At 38.6% G+C, this 19,372-nt stretch overlaps 1 protein-coding gene across 3 annotated transcripts in view; it reads left to right on the forward strand.

Annotated features, from left to right (window-relative positions):
* The window catches only part of WDR3 (WD repeat domain 3), a 29,191-nt gene extending 10,892 nt beyond the window's left edge, over nucleotides 1–18,299 (forward strand). For all 3 annotated transcript variants that reach the window (XM_055312555.1, XM_055312556.1, XM_055312557.1), the window contains exons 10-27: nucleotides 1,068–1,175; nucleotides 1,660–1,890; nucleotides 3,588–3,681; nucleotides 5,681–5,782; nucleotides 7,274–7,359; nucleotides 7,529–7,664; nucleotides 8,374–8,430; nucleotides 9,831–9,931; nucleotides 10,134–10,245; nucleotides 10,396–10,530; nucleotides 10,987–11,037; nucleotides 11,562–11,627; nucleotides 12,116–12,208; nucleotides 12,678–12,725; nucleotides 13,440–13,483; nucleotides 15,504–15,632; nucleotides 17,154–17,247; nucleotides 17,561–18,299. In XM_055312555.1, coding sequence (XP_055168530.1) covers nucleotides 1,068–1,175; nucleotides 1,660–1,890; nucleotides 3,588–3,681; nucleotides 5,681–5,782; nucleotides 7,274–7,359; nucleotides 7,529–7,664; nucleotides 8,374–8,430; nucleotides 9,831–9,931; nucleotides 10,134–10,245; nucleotides 10,396–10,530; nucleotides 10,987–11,037; nucleotides 11,562–11,627; nucleotides 12,116–12,208; nucleotides 12,678–12,725; nucleotides 13,440–13,483; nucleotides 15,504–15,632; nucleotides 17,154–17,247; nucleotides 17,561–17,716 — 1,843 coding nt within the window. In that variant the 3' untranslated portion in view covers nucleotides 17,717–18,299. The remainder of the gene's footprint in view (nucleotides 1–1,067; nucleotides 1,176–1,659; nucleotides 1,891–3,587; nucleotides 3,682–5,680; nucleotides 5,783–7,273; nucleotides 7,360–7,528; nucleotides 7,665–8,373; nucleotides 8,431–9,830; nucleotides 9,932–10,133; nucleotides 10,246–10,395; nucleotides 10,531–10,986; nucleotides 11,038–11,561; nucleotides 11,628–12,115; nucleotides 12,209–12,677; nucleotides 12,726–13,439; nucleotides 13,484–15,503; nucleotides 15,633–17,153; nucleotides 17,248–17,560) is intronic.
* The last annotated feature ends 1,073 nt before the right edge of the window (nucleotides 18,300–19,372 follow it).

Here is a 19,372-nt window from a genome sequence, read left to right on the forward strand (position 1 = left end):
CATGGCTTCTTTAAGGAAATAATTACTGTGTTAGTAATCACTGTTCAAAGCTAGAGATGACATCATGGAGTGCTGATAGGCCGTGTTTTAAATTTCTTTTTTTTTTTTTAATTTTTTTTTTTAATTTTTATTTTATTTATGATAGTCACACAGAGAGAGAGAGAGAGGCAGAGACACAGGCAGGGGGAGAAGCAGGCTCCATGCACCGGGAGCCCGACGTGGGATTCGATCCTGGGTCTCCAGGATCGCGCCCTGAGCCAAAGGCAGGCGCCAAACCGCTGCGCCACCCAGGGATCCCCATGTTTTAAATTTCTGCTCTCTAGTATGGCTTCATAACTAGTATATGCTGAGTCGTGAGCTCAGAGCCACATAGAATTAGAAAGGCTATACAAATCTTTAAAAATAGCTTCTAAATGATTTAGTTCTCAAGCCAACAGGTGTCTTCAGTGACAGCAGCCCATACAGAAGGAAGTTGGGTCACATAATGCTCGGCTTGGGGGCTGTGAGAAGGACTATAAAACTGACATTTGGGTGCAGTATCACCTTGGAATAGGTATTATAGTAACCACAGAAATCTGCTGTTCTACAGTGGTCGAAATTTATCAAGACTCAAATAAGTTGTCACCTGACTTGGCAAATCTTTTGAAACCTCTGATTTATTTGACATGGTTGGATTGAGAAGTGCTGCTTAATGGATCCTCTGTAAAGTCTTGAAGATAGAAAAGTTAATTGGTTACATTTCATTGGAATAATTTGAATTACAAAGGCTTACTTGCCCCAGGAAATTTCATGGGGTGTTGCCTTCAGAATCCACTTGTTTAAAAAAAAAAAAGAAAAAGAATCCACTTGTTGAAGGTACCCATTAAATGGAATAAAAGTTTATGACACTGGTTCCCAAAGCATTTCTACTCATGCTGCGTTATCTAATTCTCATGGTAATCCTGTGTGATGAAGTGACTCCCAGGATCATGCAGGTTGTGGGTCTTGGAGCCATACCTTGACTCATGTAATAACAAAGCTGCTTCTAGAAAAGTGATAGCATGATTGTCTTTTTTTCCCCCCTCTAGATTAAATTCTTCAAAAGGCGAGGAAGAAGACCTTGAAGTTGATGTCAAAATGACTCTGCAAGATGAAATCCAACGGGTGGCTAATATTAAAACTTCTGCCAAAATAAAGTGAGTAAAAGTATAGAATTTGAAGTACCTGAGAGCAATATTATAGAAATAGTAAGCTACAAACTTGTATTGACTTTTTCATGCTATTTGTAAGCAGTCTAGAGGAGATAGTGATCATGGGATATCTGTCCTCACCATGGGCCCACTTACTCCTCTCATATTTGTTTTATTCTAATAACTGTTTCTATTTGTTTAGTCGTCTTTTCTGCTGCCATTAAAAAGAAAAAAATCTATGTCCCATGTTCCAAAACAATTTAAGGTCACTTAATAAAAATTATATACATAAAAGCAAGATACATGTCATATCCTATATCTGAGCATAGATCTTTTTGACTTTAATACTCAGCACTTCCTGTAAAATTCTTTATACTTGCTCAAACGTCACATAGATTGAGGACACGTTGTGAAGCCTTTCTACTAAAAAAAGTTAACCTTGTGAGTGAAGATGGTGGTTAGAACATTTATGAATTCTTTTCTCATGCAGATCCTTTGACTTGATTCATTCACCTCAAGGAGAATTAAAGGCAGTCTTCCTGTTGCAGAACAACTTGGTGGAATCGTATTCCCTGCACCCATCTGCGCCTGCCCCTCAGCCTGTCAGGACCAGCAGAATCACCATTGGGGGCCACCGCAGTGACGTGCGGACACTGTCTTTCAGCTCTGACAATATTGCCGTCCTTTCGGCTGCGGCAGATTCCGTGAAAATATGGAACAGGTTTGTGAAATGGTGCTCTCCATCACTTTATCAAGCTGTCTTTTCTTCCCTGTGAATGAGGTGTTAGTACTCTGGACGGTTAGATGTTAATCTCTTAAGGCCCTACATATAATTCTCTCAGCATATATCTTGACTGCAGACCTGTGGAGTTTAGAATAGGAAAAGTTGCCTTTTTAAATTTGATGCCAAAAAACTCCCACAAGCTTATTCCATATCTGAAGCTTGTCCCTGTACGTGGCTAGAGAAAAATGTGCAAACAGACTGCTTACTCCTTAAATTCTAGTAGGCTCTGAGTACTGCCCAGCTTTTTACTCCTATATGACCTTACCTTTCTGACCTCTAGGTGTTAAAATACTTTAGGGTAGTCTTTAAATCCTGTCTCTGTCTACACTCACTTTCTGCAGCTTTCTCTATGCTGATGACACATAAATTTCTTTCTCTGGCCTCAGCCTTTCCGTGAACATCAAACCCTTACACCCAAGTCTTTGGTTTGTATCACCACCTGGATGTCTAATTGGGCATCTCCATTTTTTATATGCCCCAGACAGTGCTTGTGATCTTATTTCTCCCATGATCTCCCCGCGTATTCCTGCAGACATCCCCGTCTTCTTCAAAAGTAATTACTTCCTTCCAGTTGTTCTCCCCCAGATGCTTGTGGCCATTCTCTCATATCCTATGTCCAGGTCACTGGCACATGCTGTGAGCTCCACTTTCAGAACTTAGCCAGCATCCAACTGCATGTTGTCACCCGTGCTGCTACCACCAATTCCCATCTGCCCTTGCCTCTCCCTGGGGTCGGCGTGATAGCTTCCTGACGGATCTCTGCTGTGTGCCCCACCATAGCCCATTCTCCATGCAGCTGCCAGGGTGCCCTTCATAATGGAATTGGTATCACTCCCAGCAGTTCCACCTCACTCTGCCTAGAAGCCATAGTACTCACAGACCTCAACTCTTACTCCTCTCCCCTTCTGCCGCACAAGAGCCCATTGGCCTTTTCTCATCTCTTAAACACAGCAAGAACGAGCCCCTGTTGTGGGGGTTGCGCTCCTGGTCTATGTCTCTGGAACCATCTTCCCCCTCACATACAGGCTTTCTCCCCATCTTGTCACTGAATGGCAGTCCTGCTCCTTCACCGCCTCTGCCCTCCCACCAAGTTGTGTCTCTGCAGCACTTGCTATCACCTGTCAGATGAGTTTGTGTTTGCCTTGTTCCTGAAGAATGTTAGAGTTTTCAAGGTTCAGGGCCATTTCTATTTAATACACTGTTAAACCTCCAGCACCTAAAATAGCATCTGCCATTTGTTAAATGTGGAATGAAATGAGCATTTGATGTAAATCTGTTGAAGGGATGAATCTTTGTAGTCTAATAAAGTGAATTTTACTTGTAGAGATACTTAATAACAGGCTAATTCAACTTGTAATTCTGTGGGCTCAATTACTTCTTTATGGTGGCACCTTGGGCTCTGTTGAGCTCAGCAGATGCTTTTTTTGCCCTGCTTTTACATGATCTCTGTTCCTTAGAATTAGGAAGTCCCTGCAAAAGAAAATAAGTGCCATTTAAGTTTTTCTCTCTTGACTATAATTGTGTCTGAGAGCCCAACTGTGTGGCTAGGTGTGTGTTGAATGAACGCACTGACCTCTAGGATGGAGAAGCCGGTTCTCTTAATATGCAAATTCTTTATTCCTTCTTTCTCACAGGGCCACACTACAGTGTATCCGCACAATGACCTGCGAATATGCACTGTGCTCATTCTTCGTACCTGGTGATAGGCAGGTGGTCATAGGAACAAAGGTACACTGAGACTTTTTCTTGGAATTTGGAGGCTCTTCTACTCAGTATTCTTAAAGTTGTTTGAGAACTCGGGTCCTTCTTTTGCATATTGGAAATGAATGAGAGCTGGCTAATATGAGACGGTTGGTAGTTTATTGCCCTTTTTTTTTTGAGGGGTTTTTCTTCTTAGTTTTGTTTTCTTTGTTTTTAAAAAATCAAACCTTATGTCAAATTGTGAGAAAGAAAATTACAGTCATGACCTTGAGATAACCGTCATTCATGTTTTGGTGCTCGACTTTACATGAGCACATATGTAATTATGTTTTGAGATGGACTAATGATAAAATATACAAAGTCCCTAGTATCATGCTTGACAGGTAGAAGCATTCAATAAAGACAGACTGACCCATCCTCATTCCCAGTTGCTAATCAGATTGGGAGATAAACGTGCAGGAAGAAGCAGACACAGATTTGGATTCAGATTCTCCCCCTTCTAGAATGGGTAATTTGGAGCAGGTCTTGAAATTTCTTCTGGTGTTTCCTTATCCATATAATAGGATGACACGTGCTTCTTCACAATGGCTTTTACACTACATAAACCTAGGTTTGAATTCTAGAATTTCCACTCACAAGGCATGAGAACTTTGACCTTGCCCCTATACATCTTGGTTTTCTCTTGTAAGATTAGGTAAACAACCTATTTCACACAACGGAAAGCACTTAGCACAGAAACTGTTCATAGTAAATAACTAGTAAATGAGAGCTGGTAGCAGAACTACTGGGTAGTAGGAGTAGTAGCCGTGAAAATAAAATAGAATATGTCTGTGGAGTACTTAAAAGTATTTTGCAAGGATTTGTCATTGTTATCCCCCTAAACTTGTGTCGTATGTGCCTGATTGTTTAATTAGTAAACCTCGGTATCACAATGGGTATTTTTTTTGCCCAGCTAAACATGTAAAATAAGCCAGAGAGGTTTTAGGATCAGTGTCAGGGAATAAACATTAAACTCTAAGTTTCTCTTCTCATTCATTCTTTCAACAAATGTCCCCCTATTTGTGTGTGTGTGTGTGTGTGTGTGTGTGTGTGTGTGTGTAGAGAGCATTTTGCAAATATTTTCGAAGTCTACCTGTATGACTTAAGTACAATCCACAGACCCCAGCCCCGTCCCTGTGCGAGGCAGTTAATGTCCATAAGCTCATTTAATGCTCACACCAGCTTAGAGATGGTGGTGCTGTGAACCCCATTTTACAGATAAAACAGGCTCTTTGAGGTGAATTCATCAAAAGTCATAGGGTTGGAAAGAGGCAGCCCTGGGACTCGAGTCTCCCACCTACACTCTTGCCACCCCTATACAAAAGCCCATCAGAGAGCAGGCTTTGCTGTTCTGTTTGTGCCTTGTGGGCACCGTGGGCACATTATTTTTATTTCTATATATACATATATATATATATATATTTTAGTTTTTTAATTTTTTGTGTTTCATATACCAAATTCTAAGCAGACAGTATGGCTCATTGTTTTCTAAGCTTTTGAGGTTTGGGTGTTTGTTTGTTTGTTTTTTTAAGTCCATTGCCTTCCCTAAATTTCTGTTTCTTATTGTCAGCGTATCATAGAAAAGGAAACTAGATGGGGGAAGAGTTGGTTAAGCCAGTTACCATTTAAATTTGATTAAACTTGAAAGGTTTTTAGGTGTATTTGCTATCGTCTTCTCACTTGTCTCTGACCATGCTATTTCCCTTCTGAAGTTGGAGAACCAGTGAAAGTGACAATAGTGCAGGACTGCCAGGTTGCACTGTTCTGTGTCGTTTTGCCACAGAGCAACCTTGCCAGAGTCAACTCCGCACATCAGCAGCATATATTCACATAGGAAGCACAGAGCACTGAATGGGGATCCATTTGCTAAGCCATCCGCCACATGGCTGCTACTTGGCTATGAAATCTTTCCTGAACTATGTAGGCATGAATCTTGGTGGTTGTGGGTGTGCTCATTGGAGTAGTGCTCATTTTTTGTCTTCCATAGACAGGAAAGCTGCAGCTTTATGACTTGGCCTCAGGAAATTTGCTGGAGACAATAAACGCACATGATGGAGCTTTATGGTCCTTGTCTCTCTCTCCAGATCAGGTAACTAAATCAGATGTCAGGATCTGGACTTTAGTACTTTCCCATTTCTTACATCAGGTTTTACTCCTGCCTAACAAAGGTTTCTTCAGGGTTTCTTTAAAGAAAGCCCACTTTTTTTTCTAATCTTTAGATTTCCCATATGACGGCATATCATGTGCCTCATAGTACGAATAGCTGTCATTATCAAATGAATTCTCCTTCAGCTGCTCTTGATCATCAGATGTCCGATTGCTTACCCTCGTGAGTTTTCACCAGTGGTTTGTGCTACTTCCTAAGAGGAAATATTCCCTTGAGCCATAAAATGCAGAGGATGGAGTAAACTTTTCTCCTTCTAGGCCATACATCTAGGACTTTGAGTCTAATGTTTATAGCAAATATATCAGCTCTTTCAAGTTAGTAACAGGGTGCTTCCCTTGAAAGGAGTCATCTTGGAGAACTGTGTACTTAACTCCAGTAATGGTGCTATTGCTCAGAACATTTTGAGATATTTTTTGGACAATAATAAGAGATTGTGGGCCATTCATTTGAATCTTCTCAATAGTGGTAAACCTTCATCCATTGAAAGTAGATACTATTTTTGGAAAAAATGGAATCCGGAATTTAGAGTGGGTCATGCCATTTGGGGTCAGAACAGAACAGCATTTAAGATTTAAATAGTAATTACATCTTGCATTTATAGAGGATTCTCTTTCTGCAAAGTATTTTTACATCCATGTGTCACTTATTGCTATTTTTATAGTGTTTTTATAAACTAGTCTTTGTCATTACAGCAACATTAAAGGACCATCGTAAGCTTGTTACTAATCTCAAATGGCAGAATGAACACTTGAGATCTAGTTTTCTGACCCATATTCCATGTACTTTAATACTATGTAATGGGAGTAATTTTCTTGATATTGGAAAACACTTTCAAACATATTTTAATTTTAAAATATATTTGAATATATATTTATACTTATATATATAATACATATTTATATTATATGTTTATATTTATATATAATATGTATATATATTATTATATATATTTGAATATATATAAAATATATTTGAAAATATATATTTCCTGTACCCCTGGAGCAGGGACATTGAAGGAATAAACTTACACCCTTCTGAGTTGTTACTTTGAATAAATTTAACTTGATGATCCAATCTGTGTATATTTGTCAAACCATTTTATTACTTAATAGCAAATTTATTTGGTGCTTTCTTAGGTGGAGCAAAAAACCATACAATGTTTGGAGTCTTCCTGGTGGTAAACAAAAGTATAACTAGAAGTAGTAACCATTTGCCCCTGCTAGGAATTTTCAAATAAAGTCTGTGGCAGCAGCCCCAAAAGAGCAATGAAAGGGATTAAGGAGGAACCACATTTTTCTTAATTCTTCTCCCATGCCGTTAAATAAAAACGGTCCTTTGTACAATTTTGATATATAACTTACCAGAGTTTCTGTAGCAAAATATTTTTTAATTGCAATATCATTGGATTTTCAGCGTGGCTTTGTGACAGGTGGTGCAGATAAATCTGTCAAGTTCTGGGATTTTGAATTGGTAAAAGATGAAAATAGTACCCAGAAGAGGTGAGTAGACGTTTTTTAATTTGTGTCCTTTTTTGGGAATGAGAATGGGGAACCCCTGAATGGGCTTTCGACATGTGTATTTCCCTTGTGTTCCAGGGAGTTCTTGGAATTTTTGTCTGTCTTTGTAGAGTGCTAATTTTTTTTTTCTTGATGTTTTCTGTTGTACTAGACTTTCTGTGAAGCAAACCCGAACCTTACAACTAGATGAAGACGTTCTCTGTGTCCGTTACTCTCCCAACCAAAAACTGTTAGCTGTATCTTTGCTGGACTGTACTGTGAAAATTTTCTATGTTGACACTTTAAAGGTACAGTGATTATGCCTGGAAATAGTTTTGTCTGTCTGAGTGACCATGATTTGAGGCTGTAAAGTGGCCTTGACTGCCCAGCAGTGTTATGTTTCTGAAGAAGTTTATGTGAATCAAAACATTGTAGGTGCATTAGGAAAGCTAGAATTCTTTTAAAGAAGCCTTTGGTTCATAAATTTTGTTTAAAGCAAGTTAGATTTCATAAGTTCAGAAAATCTGTAGACACAAAATCCCGTTGCAGCCAGTAGTTTAAGAGCATTGCTACATCACCTAGGCAGTGATTCCACGCTTGGCTGTACATCAGGATCATTTGGGTTGCTTTTAAAAATATAGATTACTGGGCCCTATGCCCAGAGTCGGAAGGACTGGAGCAGGTCTGGGAATGTTGTTGGGAAGCAATTGCCCAGTATTTTCAGCTAAAAGATGCAGAGAATGTCCCTGTGCCCTATTCTGACTGAAGTAGTAGGCTTCTGGGGCATCCCTGGCTCCTCCATAGTGCAATGTTGTTGGCAAGTGTGCGCAGGGTCTGTGTGCTAGACACAGGTACAAGCCACCTACAGTGGTTTGTCTTCTCTGAAAATATAAAATAAAGCAATCCAGAACAGCATTTAGGATTTTAAAAGTTATATTTTAGATCCACATGTAACAAATAATGCCTGTATCTTATAGACAGACATCATTTATTTTTATATATTTTTTTTATATTTAGTTTTTTCTCTCACTCTATGGACACAAACTGCCTGTTATATGCATGGACATCTCTTATGTAAGTAAAATTTAAAGTGTCTGAGTAACAAGTTGTCTTTTCTAGAGTACTTTCTTGGTTCTTGGCTTGCTATCTTCATTTTGAATATTTTTTCATCCCGTTGTATATCTGACTTTACCCAAAAAGCCATAAAACAATGTATATTGTAATTGTATCATGATATATGGTACAATTAGTTATAATTATAATATATATAAAACATATATATTAATTACTTTAAGACTTTCCAAATATTGTAATTGTACTATATGTATAGTACAATTAACTATAATTATAATATGTATATAATATATATATTAATTACATTAGGGTTTTCAGAATATGTTCACAAATATCTGAATTAATCCTTAGAACTAACTCCCTATTGTGGATTCCCCAGTATCTTGTCTAAAATATAGAATTGGAGGGTGGGGGGAGCCTGGGTTACTCCTTTGGTTAAGCATCTGCCTTCAGCTCAGATCATGATCCTGGGACCTGGGATCAAGCCCCAAGTTGGGCTCCCTGCTCAGTGGGGAGTCTGCTTCTCTCTCTCTCTGCCTCTCCCCTGCTCATGCACACACACTCTTTCTCTTGCTCTCTCAAATAAATTAGTAAAAATCTTTAAAAAATAAAATGCTATCATTGGTAGAGCACCTGAATATACAAAAAATTTTAAAAAGTCTAGAAGGTGATGCTGGTGAGTAAGATAGAACTTGGCTTCATATTTGGACATTTACAATATTTTGCACTATAGCCATAGCAAAATCATATTTTTGCAACGTCTAGTTATGAATAAAAGTGGGAATAATGTATTTAAAGACAGTGCCTAGTCTATATGAAAGGATTCCATGCTCTCGCTGTCTATGATTAGTACATGAACAGCACAAGATATTTCTGATGTTCTTATTATGCCGACAACTATTTGAGTGAGGCATAAGAGATAAGAGAAATATCTTTCTCTTAGGATATTAGGACGTAGGATAAGAGAAATAGAGAATGTAGGATAAAAGGCTGGATTGCAAACATTTTAGTAGGTTCTTTCCCAGACTCTTCTTTCTTCCTCCTCCCCTCTTCACCTAAATCCTATGACAGATTCGAGATTCTTCTTCCTATTTAAGGAAGTATATAAACAATTACAGTATTGTAATTCAGAACATATTCCGACATCAAGGCACACCACCACCCTGTAGCAGTATAAAAACTTTGGAACCAGCAGAGTTCTTGCTTTTACTCAACAAGCTTTTTAAGGAAATCTTAGGTAAAAGCAGAGAAATAGGTGCTCTTGATAGAGGTGAAATTGCATGGTGTTGATTTTAATGTTTCTGAGAGAAATGGGCTAAATGTTCTGATTTATCTTGTTTTATCTAACTATAGAGTTTCTGATAATCAAGTAAAGTCACAGTTTACCTCTTCCTCTGTAGGATGGGGCACTAATAGCAACGGGCTCTGCCGACAGGAATGTGAAAATCTGGGGCTTGGACTTCGGAGACTGCCATAAGTCTCTCTTTGCACATGATGACAGGTAGGTGCAGACCTTTGAGTCACCTGTACGTATCATTTCCTTCAAGCATCTATGTCTATATTTAGGCAGTCATAAATTTAAAAGTCTAAATAATTAGGCATCCTAGAACTAGCTCTTCACAAATGTGTGCAAGGCTCTTCACTAGCATGACATTTGATGACATGACATGACATGACATTTGATCACTTTTCTCACTTTTCAGTGTGATGTACCTGCAGTTTGTACCCAAGTCCCACCTCTTCTTCACCACTGGCAAGGACCACAAGATTAAGCAGTGGGATGCAGACAAATTTGAACACATACAGACTCTGGAGGTAACCACTTTCCTGCTTTGGTTGCTCAGTACTTGAGAACCACTTTTAAGACTGAATGTTGATCTCCCACTCAATGTAGAGCAGGTATCGGTCAAGGAATAAGGTGTTCCTTCTCAGGGTTTTTTGTTTTTGTGTCTTCTCTCTCTCCAGGGGCACCACCAGGAGATCTGGTGCTTGGCTGTAAGCCCTAGTGGAGACTATGTTGTGTCATCGTCCCATGACAAATCTCTGAGACTTTGGGAAAGAACAAGGGAGCCTCTTATTCTTGAGGAAGAAAGGGAGATGGTAAGGCTTGGTTACAGAACATGCTGTTGGGGAAATGCCTGGGTGGCTCAGTGGTTGAGTGTCTGCCTTTGGCTCATGTTGTGATCCCAAGGTCCTGGGATCGAGTCCTACATTGGGCTCCCTGCAGGGAGCCTTCTCTCTCTGCCTGTGTCTCTGCCTCTCTCTGTGTTCCTCATGAATACACAAAATTAAAATAAAAAAAAAAAAAAAAACATGCTGGTGGGTATCTGAACCTGCTGTCCTAGCCTAAGAATTCTATCTAATGCGGCCACCCCTCAGTCAGGCCTGACTCCAGGAGAGGTTTCCAACACCCTGTCACTGTTTCGGCAACCACACAGAGACAGAGATACCAACAGAGGACTGCATTTTGAAAGAAGCAGCTCGTCCCTGTCTCATTTCACTTCATGTAGAGACCATGATTTTTCTTCCAAATTAATTTTATCTGTCTCTTGACAGCAAAGGGAAGCAGAATATGAGGAGAGTGTGGCCAAAGAAGACCAACCAGTAGTAAGTAAATCTTTTGGGACCCCAAAATCGAGCCCTATAATTATCTTTTTGGAATTTACTTTAATTTCAAGAATTTCTAATGGAATTAGAATTGGGGCCAGATGCTAAAGTTGTTTCCCATCAGTTGATGTGGGAAACAATCTGTGTAGTCCTGTTTGATTTAACTGTATATCCTGATTTTGTGGGACAAATGACTGACCAAATTTGTCATTCTGGCGTTTTTTGTTTTGTTTTGTTTTGTTTTGTTTTAAGGAGGCTTCAGAGAATCATAGAACAAAAATAAAATTAAAAAATTTTAGAAATTGGGCATTCACTTTATACTTTTAGAGAGTAGGATATTCTTATAATGAATATAAAATACTTAATAGTGTCTGGCACCTGAGTACTTTATTAATGGGTAATTGATAACACCATGTAACCTATATCATAACACAATGATGCCTGTTCTTTTCTGGATGGAAGATTACTTTATTGGTTTTTTATTGCCTGTCAACAGTATTGTCAACGATCTCTGTTTCTGGCAGGTTCCAGGAGAGACTCAAGGTGACAATTACTTTACTGGAAAGAAAACTATTGAAACGGTCAAAGCAGTAAGTTAATATACATTCTGTATCTATATCTATAGATACATACATTTTTAAGGAAGATCCCAACTTCTTACCAACCAGGTAGCCCTTTTGTGGCAAAAAGTTGTTGAAATTCATAGATGGAGCTCAGAACCTCTGGTCCTCCCTTGCAACCAAAGACAGCAGTCCTGCCGAATCGGTACATGGTTTCTAGAAAGGAAAGCTTGATCTCCTGGAAGCAGCACCCCTCAGGGGTCCCAGGAGCAGCCCTCCTCCACATGGAGGCATCCATATGGCCTCCCCTAAACCCAAGATGCTTAGTCTCCTCTCTGTACATTAAACAGAAAACAAACACCAGAGACGTCATTACCTACTGTTTGACACTCTTGGCATATGTTTATTAAACCAGTTCTAGCTAGGTGGTACTTTTTCAGTCAGGCCTTCCAATTGCAGGGTTCCAGGATGCTGGGGCATGTAGCAATGATTTCTCTCCTTTGTTGCCATCATTGTAGGCTGAGAGGATCATGGAGGCTGTTGAGCTATACCGAGAGGAGACTGCGAAAAGGAAGGAACACAAAGCTATTTGTAAAGCTGCAGGGAAAGAGGTGAGATAGCCCATGGAGCTACACTCTGAGAAACATGTATCCATAGAACTTCTGAGAACACTGTCACTTGGGAGTTACTGACTCAGATCAGGAAATGACATAAATGTAATAGAGTCTTTTCTAATTCCAAGTATTAGAAGGAGTTGAGGGATTGGAAAGAGGGGAGTTGGGTCTGGATAAAAAGTGAGGGAGAAGAAACCTCAGGATGGAGTGCTCACCGGATGCAGCAGAAACTCCTGGTGTGGTTTCAGATGTACTACAACCGTTACAGGCTTCTAGATGAAATATATTGCCCAAACTCATTCATAAGCGCAATGGAAACTAAAAGTCCTGATGACTCTTTTATACTTTTATACTCTTTCTATTTGTAGGGTCTCCCTTTTAAAAACCGTACTGTCATTGCCCTGCCTGTGACAAGCACTGTCAGAGCCTTGTTTTTTAATGACTTGATCTAATGATTTCTTGACAGGTTCCTCTTCCCATTAATCCCATCCTGATGGCTTATGGCAATATCTCTGTGAGTAGTGTCTAACGGTTCCCCCTTGGTTACTCAGAGGTACTTTTCAGGGACAAGAGAGTCACAGCAGGAAGTGCAGAGGCATGATCTCAGGCTGAATGTATTGGGAAGTACTTTGCCATTAACACCTCTCCTGTCCTCTAGGGTATTGAGCATTTCAAAAGGACCAAGTGTAACTTCTAAGTCTTTCCTGCCCTCTAGGGTATTGAGCATTTCAAAAGTTTTAGTGTAACTTCTAAGTCATTCTTTCTGGTCTGACTGGACTGGCATTCTCATATTTTCTAGTGCCTATTTTTGTTCAGTATCCAGAACCCTCTGAAAATTCTGCTCATCTAAGTGAATTTTGAAATTGAGGTTCTTAGAGGAAAAGTTGATGTAAATCAGACAAAGGAGGAGAGAGAGAGAAATGGGACAGTGTATGCTTACATAGCAGTCTCTAGACTTAGTACTTTACTTGCCTGTATCATTCATCAGGGTCATCATGTGAGTCAATGTAGCCTCATTTTACAGATGAGAAATTGGCCTGACTTACAGACAGAAGGTAACAGAGTTGGGAAGTGAACCCACATGTGACAATCTAAGCCTGTGCATGTATTGCCATCTTAGAATGCTGTTTCTCCTGTGAGTGGGATCCTTGGTTTTTAGATGGGAATTAGGGAGCTTCAGTAGAAATCAACCTAGAGTACCACTAAAGTTCTCATGCTTCCTTTATAGCCTTCAGCTTATGTGTTGGAGATTTTTAAAGGAATCAAGTCAAGGTGAGTCCCAAAGTACAATGACTATCATTTGTCCACTAACATCAGTTATTGAATGGCTGTCTGACCATGAGATAAGCAGAAGTTATAATTGATGTTTATTTTCCTTATAGGTTTAACCATGTCAATATTTTTGTGGAAAACAGTATATTATGATGTCCTTTTAGAAGCAGAACTAGCAGGCTCCTTCTAGTGTGTGAAGGGAGATACTTTTAGAGACAAGTGAAGGGTAGTCCTACTTTATATTGTAGGTAATGAAATCCTGTATCATCAATCACAAGTACCAACTGGTAACCTTTTTTGGTTGTGTTATTTCCTTTGCCTTATTTCTGTGTCCATACACAATTGGAATCTTCTGTATATAATTTTATATTGTGTATTTTTTTCATGGAATATTCCCTGAGCATTTGCTCAAGTTACTAATATTCTTCAAAACTACATTCATGGAATTCTATCAAAACATGGGGCACTTGGGTGGCTCAGTGGTCTAGCATCTGCCTTTGGCTCCGGTCGTGATCCCAGGGTCCTAGGATCAAGTCCCACACCAGGGTCCCTGTGAAGAGCCTCCTTCTCCCTTGCCTATGTCTCTGCCTCTCTCTGTGTGTCTCTCATGAATAATTAAATATTTTTAAAAAGAAAAAATGAATTCTATCAAAACATTCCATTATATGTATAATTACTATCAGATTTGCTTTTGTTTTTTGCTATTATCAGTACTGCTTCGACAAAAACCTTTACATGGAAATCTTTGTTGTAGCAGAACAATAACTGATGAGTATGAGTTTTTAAAGGTTTTGTTGCTGAATTACTTTTCAGAAAGCTTGTAGTGATTTTGACCAGGCTTTAAAAAATTCTTTGCCAGTTTTAGAGGCAAAAGGTGGTATTGTGTCATTTTAATTTCTTTCTATTATTAATGAAGCAAAAATTTAATATTTGTTGGTCATTTGTGGGTTTTTTTTCTGTGAATTTTTACTTTCCTTTTCTTGTACTCTAGTACTTTCTTACTGGTTTTTGTTTTTTGTTTTTTGTTTTTTTAAAGAATTTTTTAAAGAATTCTAAAGATTCATGAGAGACACAGAGAGACAGAGGCAGAGACCCAGGCAGAGGGAGAAGCAGGCTCCCTGCAAGGAGCCCGATGTGGGACTCGATCCCAGATCCCGGGATCACGCCCTTAGCCAAAGGCAGATGCTCAACCGCTGAGCCACCCAAGCATCACTTTCTTACTGGTTTTTAAGAATTTTTTGTCATGTATTTTTGCAATAATGTTTCTCATTTGTGATTTACCTTTGGATTTTATTTGTGAGTTTGAGCTACTGAAAATTTTTTATTTTTTTTTTGAAAATTATTTTCATAGTAATTCTTAATATCTAAATATGTCCATTTTAATAAGAACAGGCTATCTGAGGATAATGATGAATCTTCCTGGGAGAAATGTACAACAAAATTTAAATTAATGGAAGTATTGTACATTCCTAGAAGGAAATAGTCTATGTTCTGAAGATTTAAGTTTTCTGTCTTTTTAATAACTAGTTTATAGGTTTGTAACTCAGTTGAAATCCTCTTGAGATTTGAAATTGGAGTTGATGAAATGATACTAGAACTAGTTCAAGAGAAGTAAAACAAAACAAACTAGAAAAGTAGCAAAAGAGAGCTGTTCTCCCAGATTAAAAAGCTATTAAAGTCAGCAAAACTAAAATACTATAGGATTGTTGTCAGAATCAATCATTGAAATAGACTTGAAAGCCCTGAAACAGAGTCGCATATGTAAGGACTCTATGTATGGTAAAAGAAGTATCATATAAAGGTGGAATGTTTAACAAAACACTTTGGAGAAATGAGTTATCTGGGGGGAAAAAAAGTCAGATTCTCCTATCATGCCGTGGACCAGAATGCATCAGATAGATGAAAATACTGAATATAAAAAACAAAACAGAAAAGAAGGAACCATTCAGGATATAGATGAACAGTTCATACTATTTAAATAAACATTTCTTGTTCATGTCATGTTTACTGTCTTCTTCAGCGAACTAGAAGAATCTCTGCTTGTGCTACCTTTTTCGTATGTCCCAGACCTCCTTAAGCTCCTTAATGAATTCATCCAGCTGGGCTCTGATATCGAACTTCTGTGTAGGTGCCTCTTCTTTCTGCTCAGGTAACATCCTTTCCAAAGAATACTGTGTCTACATGGTCTCGCCACTCCAGTGTTACTTGAACTGATGGACAGAATCAATGCTTTGGGGTTAAGAAATCTGTTGTTTCAGACTGAGAGATGGTTACAGGATTTCACTTGTTGTGTGACAAATTATTCCTGATCCTGCAGAATCAGTCTTGTGCTTAAACAATAATAGTGATGACCTACTTCTGAAGTATCAAGATAGAGCATTGCTCAGGGACACTTCTGTAAGCACAGGTCTCCAGGTTTCAGTAGCTCTAGTCCTTGTCTGTTTGCTGAGAGGCCATCACTGAGTGGCCGGTTTGCCTCATTTGTTATCTTTTTAACTGTTGAAGCAAAATTATTTAGTTTAGTCCTCATAACAGCGTCGTAAGGAATAGTGCCTTTATTTTTCAGGTCTCTAGAAACAAATGGAAAAGAAAGGGCATACATGGAGGGAAAGAAGAAACAAAATATGTTTATGGGATTATTCTTAAATATGAACATTTCCTCTTAGTGTGTAATTAAAAAGAACATATTTCCAAGAGTTTAAGAATATACTCTTTTATCTTGCTCTCTGCCCCTCGGTCTCCAGCTGTTATAGCAGAAAACAAAAAGAGATTGAACACTCTAAAATGCTGTTCTGAAGACAAAATACAGATTGATCAGCCAATACCCAATAGTTAAAAAACCAAAAAAAAAACAAACATGTATATTTAACAAATTGATATTTGATCTATTTTCATGATTCTTAATCCTCTGTTCCTTTTATTCCACCAAGATGGTAGCAAAAAAACAGTGATACATACATACATACATATATATATGTATATATATTCTGTTGCCAGATTTATAATTTTGGGCAAGTCCTGAGGCCTTAAATTGATACTCAACAATGTTACTAATAACTTCTTATCACTATAGCATATGTACTATTGAAATCAGGGTTACTGATTCTAAGTGAAATACCATGAGTGCTTCCAGCTTATCAGGGGGTTGTAGATGGGGAGTGCTATACAAGTAGCTGTGGCAGGTCACAGGTGAGCTTGAGGGTACTCAGGAGCATGAGTTCATGGACATCATCTTAATACCCAAGGTCAGAGTCTTACTGATCAGTGACTATATCTTTTATTGCAGTGGCTTTACTGGAAATATTAATAAATCTTTGTTGAGTTAGTATTTCTTAAGGTGTTCATTTCTCTCTGAGCCTTCTATGAAATACCATTTTGTAAGTCTGTGGCTGCATGGAGTTGGCTGCAAAAAGAGCCAGCTTTGCACAAGTTAAATGTGTTATGATTTTTACCGTAGTATTGTTAAAATTGACATCAGATAAAATTGATTAGCAGGAAAGAAATATCTTTAGCTATTTTTTGCCAGAAGCATTTCTATACTGCCATATGATAAAATGAATCTTTTTCTGTTTTGTTTACTTTGATATTGTCTATATGCTTTTCTAGAAGGGGTAAGCAGAGCCAGAACCACTACCTCTTTTGTCACATGACTGTTTTGCTTTTCTATTAGAATTCACTTCGGGCAGATCACTAGTAACCAAATGCTTGTGCCAGTGATTGAAAAGCTAAAGGAAACAACTATTTCAAAAGTCAGCCAAGTCCGGGTAGGTATACTTGTAGGAGTACAGTAATGAGGGGGAAATCCTGGTGTGTGTGTGTGACTTAGAAGCATAGAAACAACATAGTGAACTGTGCCTTGTCTTTGGTGATATTGACCAGACATGTATGTGTATTTGAGGTAAGTATTTTCATTGGAGCTGGTAGAAATAGAAGAAAACTAAACCAAACCAGAAAGACCTTAGACAAGGAGGGATGAGTAAGAGCGCCAGAAACATCGGTTCTCCTGACTCTCATATGCTGCTGTGTTGAACTGAAGTAAGAGAGAGGTCATTTAATCTTTCTTTTGTCCCTCTCCAGGATGTTATTGGCTTCAACAGGGCAGGTCTTGAATATCTCAAGAGGGAATGCGAGGCAAAAAGTGAAGTTATGTTTTTTGCTGATGCAACCAGCCACTTGGAAGAAAAGAAGAGGAAGAGGAAAAAGAGGGAGAAGCTAATTTTAACATATACTTAGAACTGAAATGTGCCCCCCCCCCTTTTTTTTTTTTTAATTTAAAGGAACTTCTAAACTAAGCAGCAGAATTGGTGCCAACTTGAAAATAAACAAGTAACAGAGCTTGGTGTGTTGCAGAAGACGTCAGGATGTATTTCCTAGCTTTGCTTGAGGAAATGCCCAATGCAGGATTCTGGGCTCCATTTTTTGGACTTAAGGCATAATAGTTTAAAATCTTTCTGTGCCCTCAAAGGCTGAGCCCTTCAGGAATTGTTCCCATTCTAGCAGGGAACAAAGAATATTTTTTCTAGTTGCTTGACTAGAGCTGAAATGAATATTTCCAAAGTTTTTCTTATTTCTGTGATAACAGATTAGTTGATGTGTTACTTTTTGTATTGCGTTTTATCTCCTCCAGAGACTATCAGGTGCAGAATTGATTGCCCTCTCCCATTAAATGCAGACTCATGGACTTACAGAGCTGAAAAGGACATAAAAATTATCTAAAACAGCCTATACTGGTGGTTTTATCTGTATATAAAAATAGCTAATTGCTAAATTGTACTTCTCTAAAGAGCTGTTTCTAATTAAAGTATAGTCAAGCTGAGATGCTTTGTTGGGCTTCTGGGTGATTAATACCATATACCTACATACATACATACATACATACATAGGATTTGAGGGGATGGGAATATTTTAGGAGGAGAAACCGATACATTCCTTTGGGCCTGGCTTCTCTTGGTGGGACATTTTTAAGTAAGTTAACGACTACAACCTTGATGCAGTTCTGTTCAGATTTCCGTGTCTTTTTTTTTTTTAAGATTTATTTAAATTCCAACTAGTTAATGTACAGTGTAATATTAGAATCACGTGTCCATGCAGCAATTCAACACTTCCATATGACACCTGGTGCTGATCACAAGCACACTCCTTAATCCTCATCACCTATTTAGACCACCCCCACCCACCCACCTCCCCACTGTGTAACCAAAAGTTTATTCTCTACAGCTGAATCCCTTTGCTTTTTTGTTTCTTAAATTTCACATACGAGTTAAATCATACGGCGTTTTTTTTCTGACTTATTTCACTTACCATAATACTGTCTGGCTCCATCCACATCATTGCAAATGCAAGATTTCATTCTTTTTTATGGCTGAGTAATATTCCTCTCTGTGTGTACATAGTATATACATGCACATATATGTTCTATACATATATATGTATATACATATAGTGTATATATGTGTGTGTTGTGTGTCTATATACACATTCCATTTCTTTGTGTCATCTTTTTTTTTTTAATTTTTATTTATTTATTTATTTTTATTTATGATAGTCACACAGAGAGAGAGAGAGAGAGAGAGAGAGGCAGAGACATAGGCAGAGGGAGAAGCAGGCTCCATGCACCGGGAGCCCGACATGGGATTCGATCCCCGGTCTCCAGGATCGCGCCCTGGGCCAAAGGCAGGCGCTAAACCGCTGCGCCACCCAGGGATCCCTCTTTGTGTCATCTTCAATTTCTTTCATAAATGTCCTATAGCACAGATCTTGTCTCCCTTGCCTCAGGAGACATAGCCAGAAAGAAGTTGCTATGGCCAAGGTCAAAGAGGTTACTGCCTGTGTTCTCTAGGATTTTGATGGTTTCCTATCTCACATTTAGATCTTTAGTCCATTTTGAAT

This window comes from Nyctereutes procyonoides, unplaced genomic scaffold, assembly GCF_905146905.1.
Source record: "Nyctereutes procyonoides isolate TBG_1078 unplaced genomic scaffold, NYPRO_anot_genome, whole genome shotgun sequence".
In the NCBI taxonomy this organism is placed as follows: domain Eukaryota; kingdom Metazoa; phylum Chordata; class Mammalia; order Carnivora; family Canidae; genus Nyctereutes; species Nyctereutes procyonoides.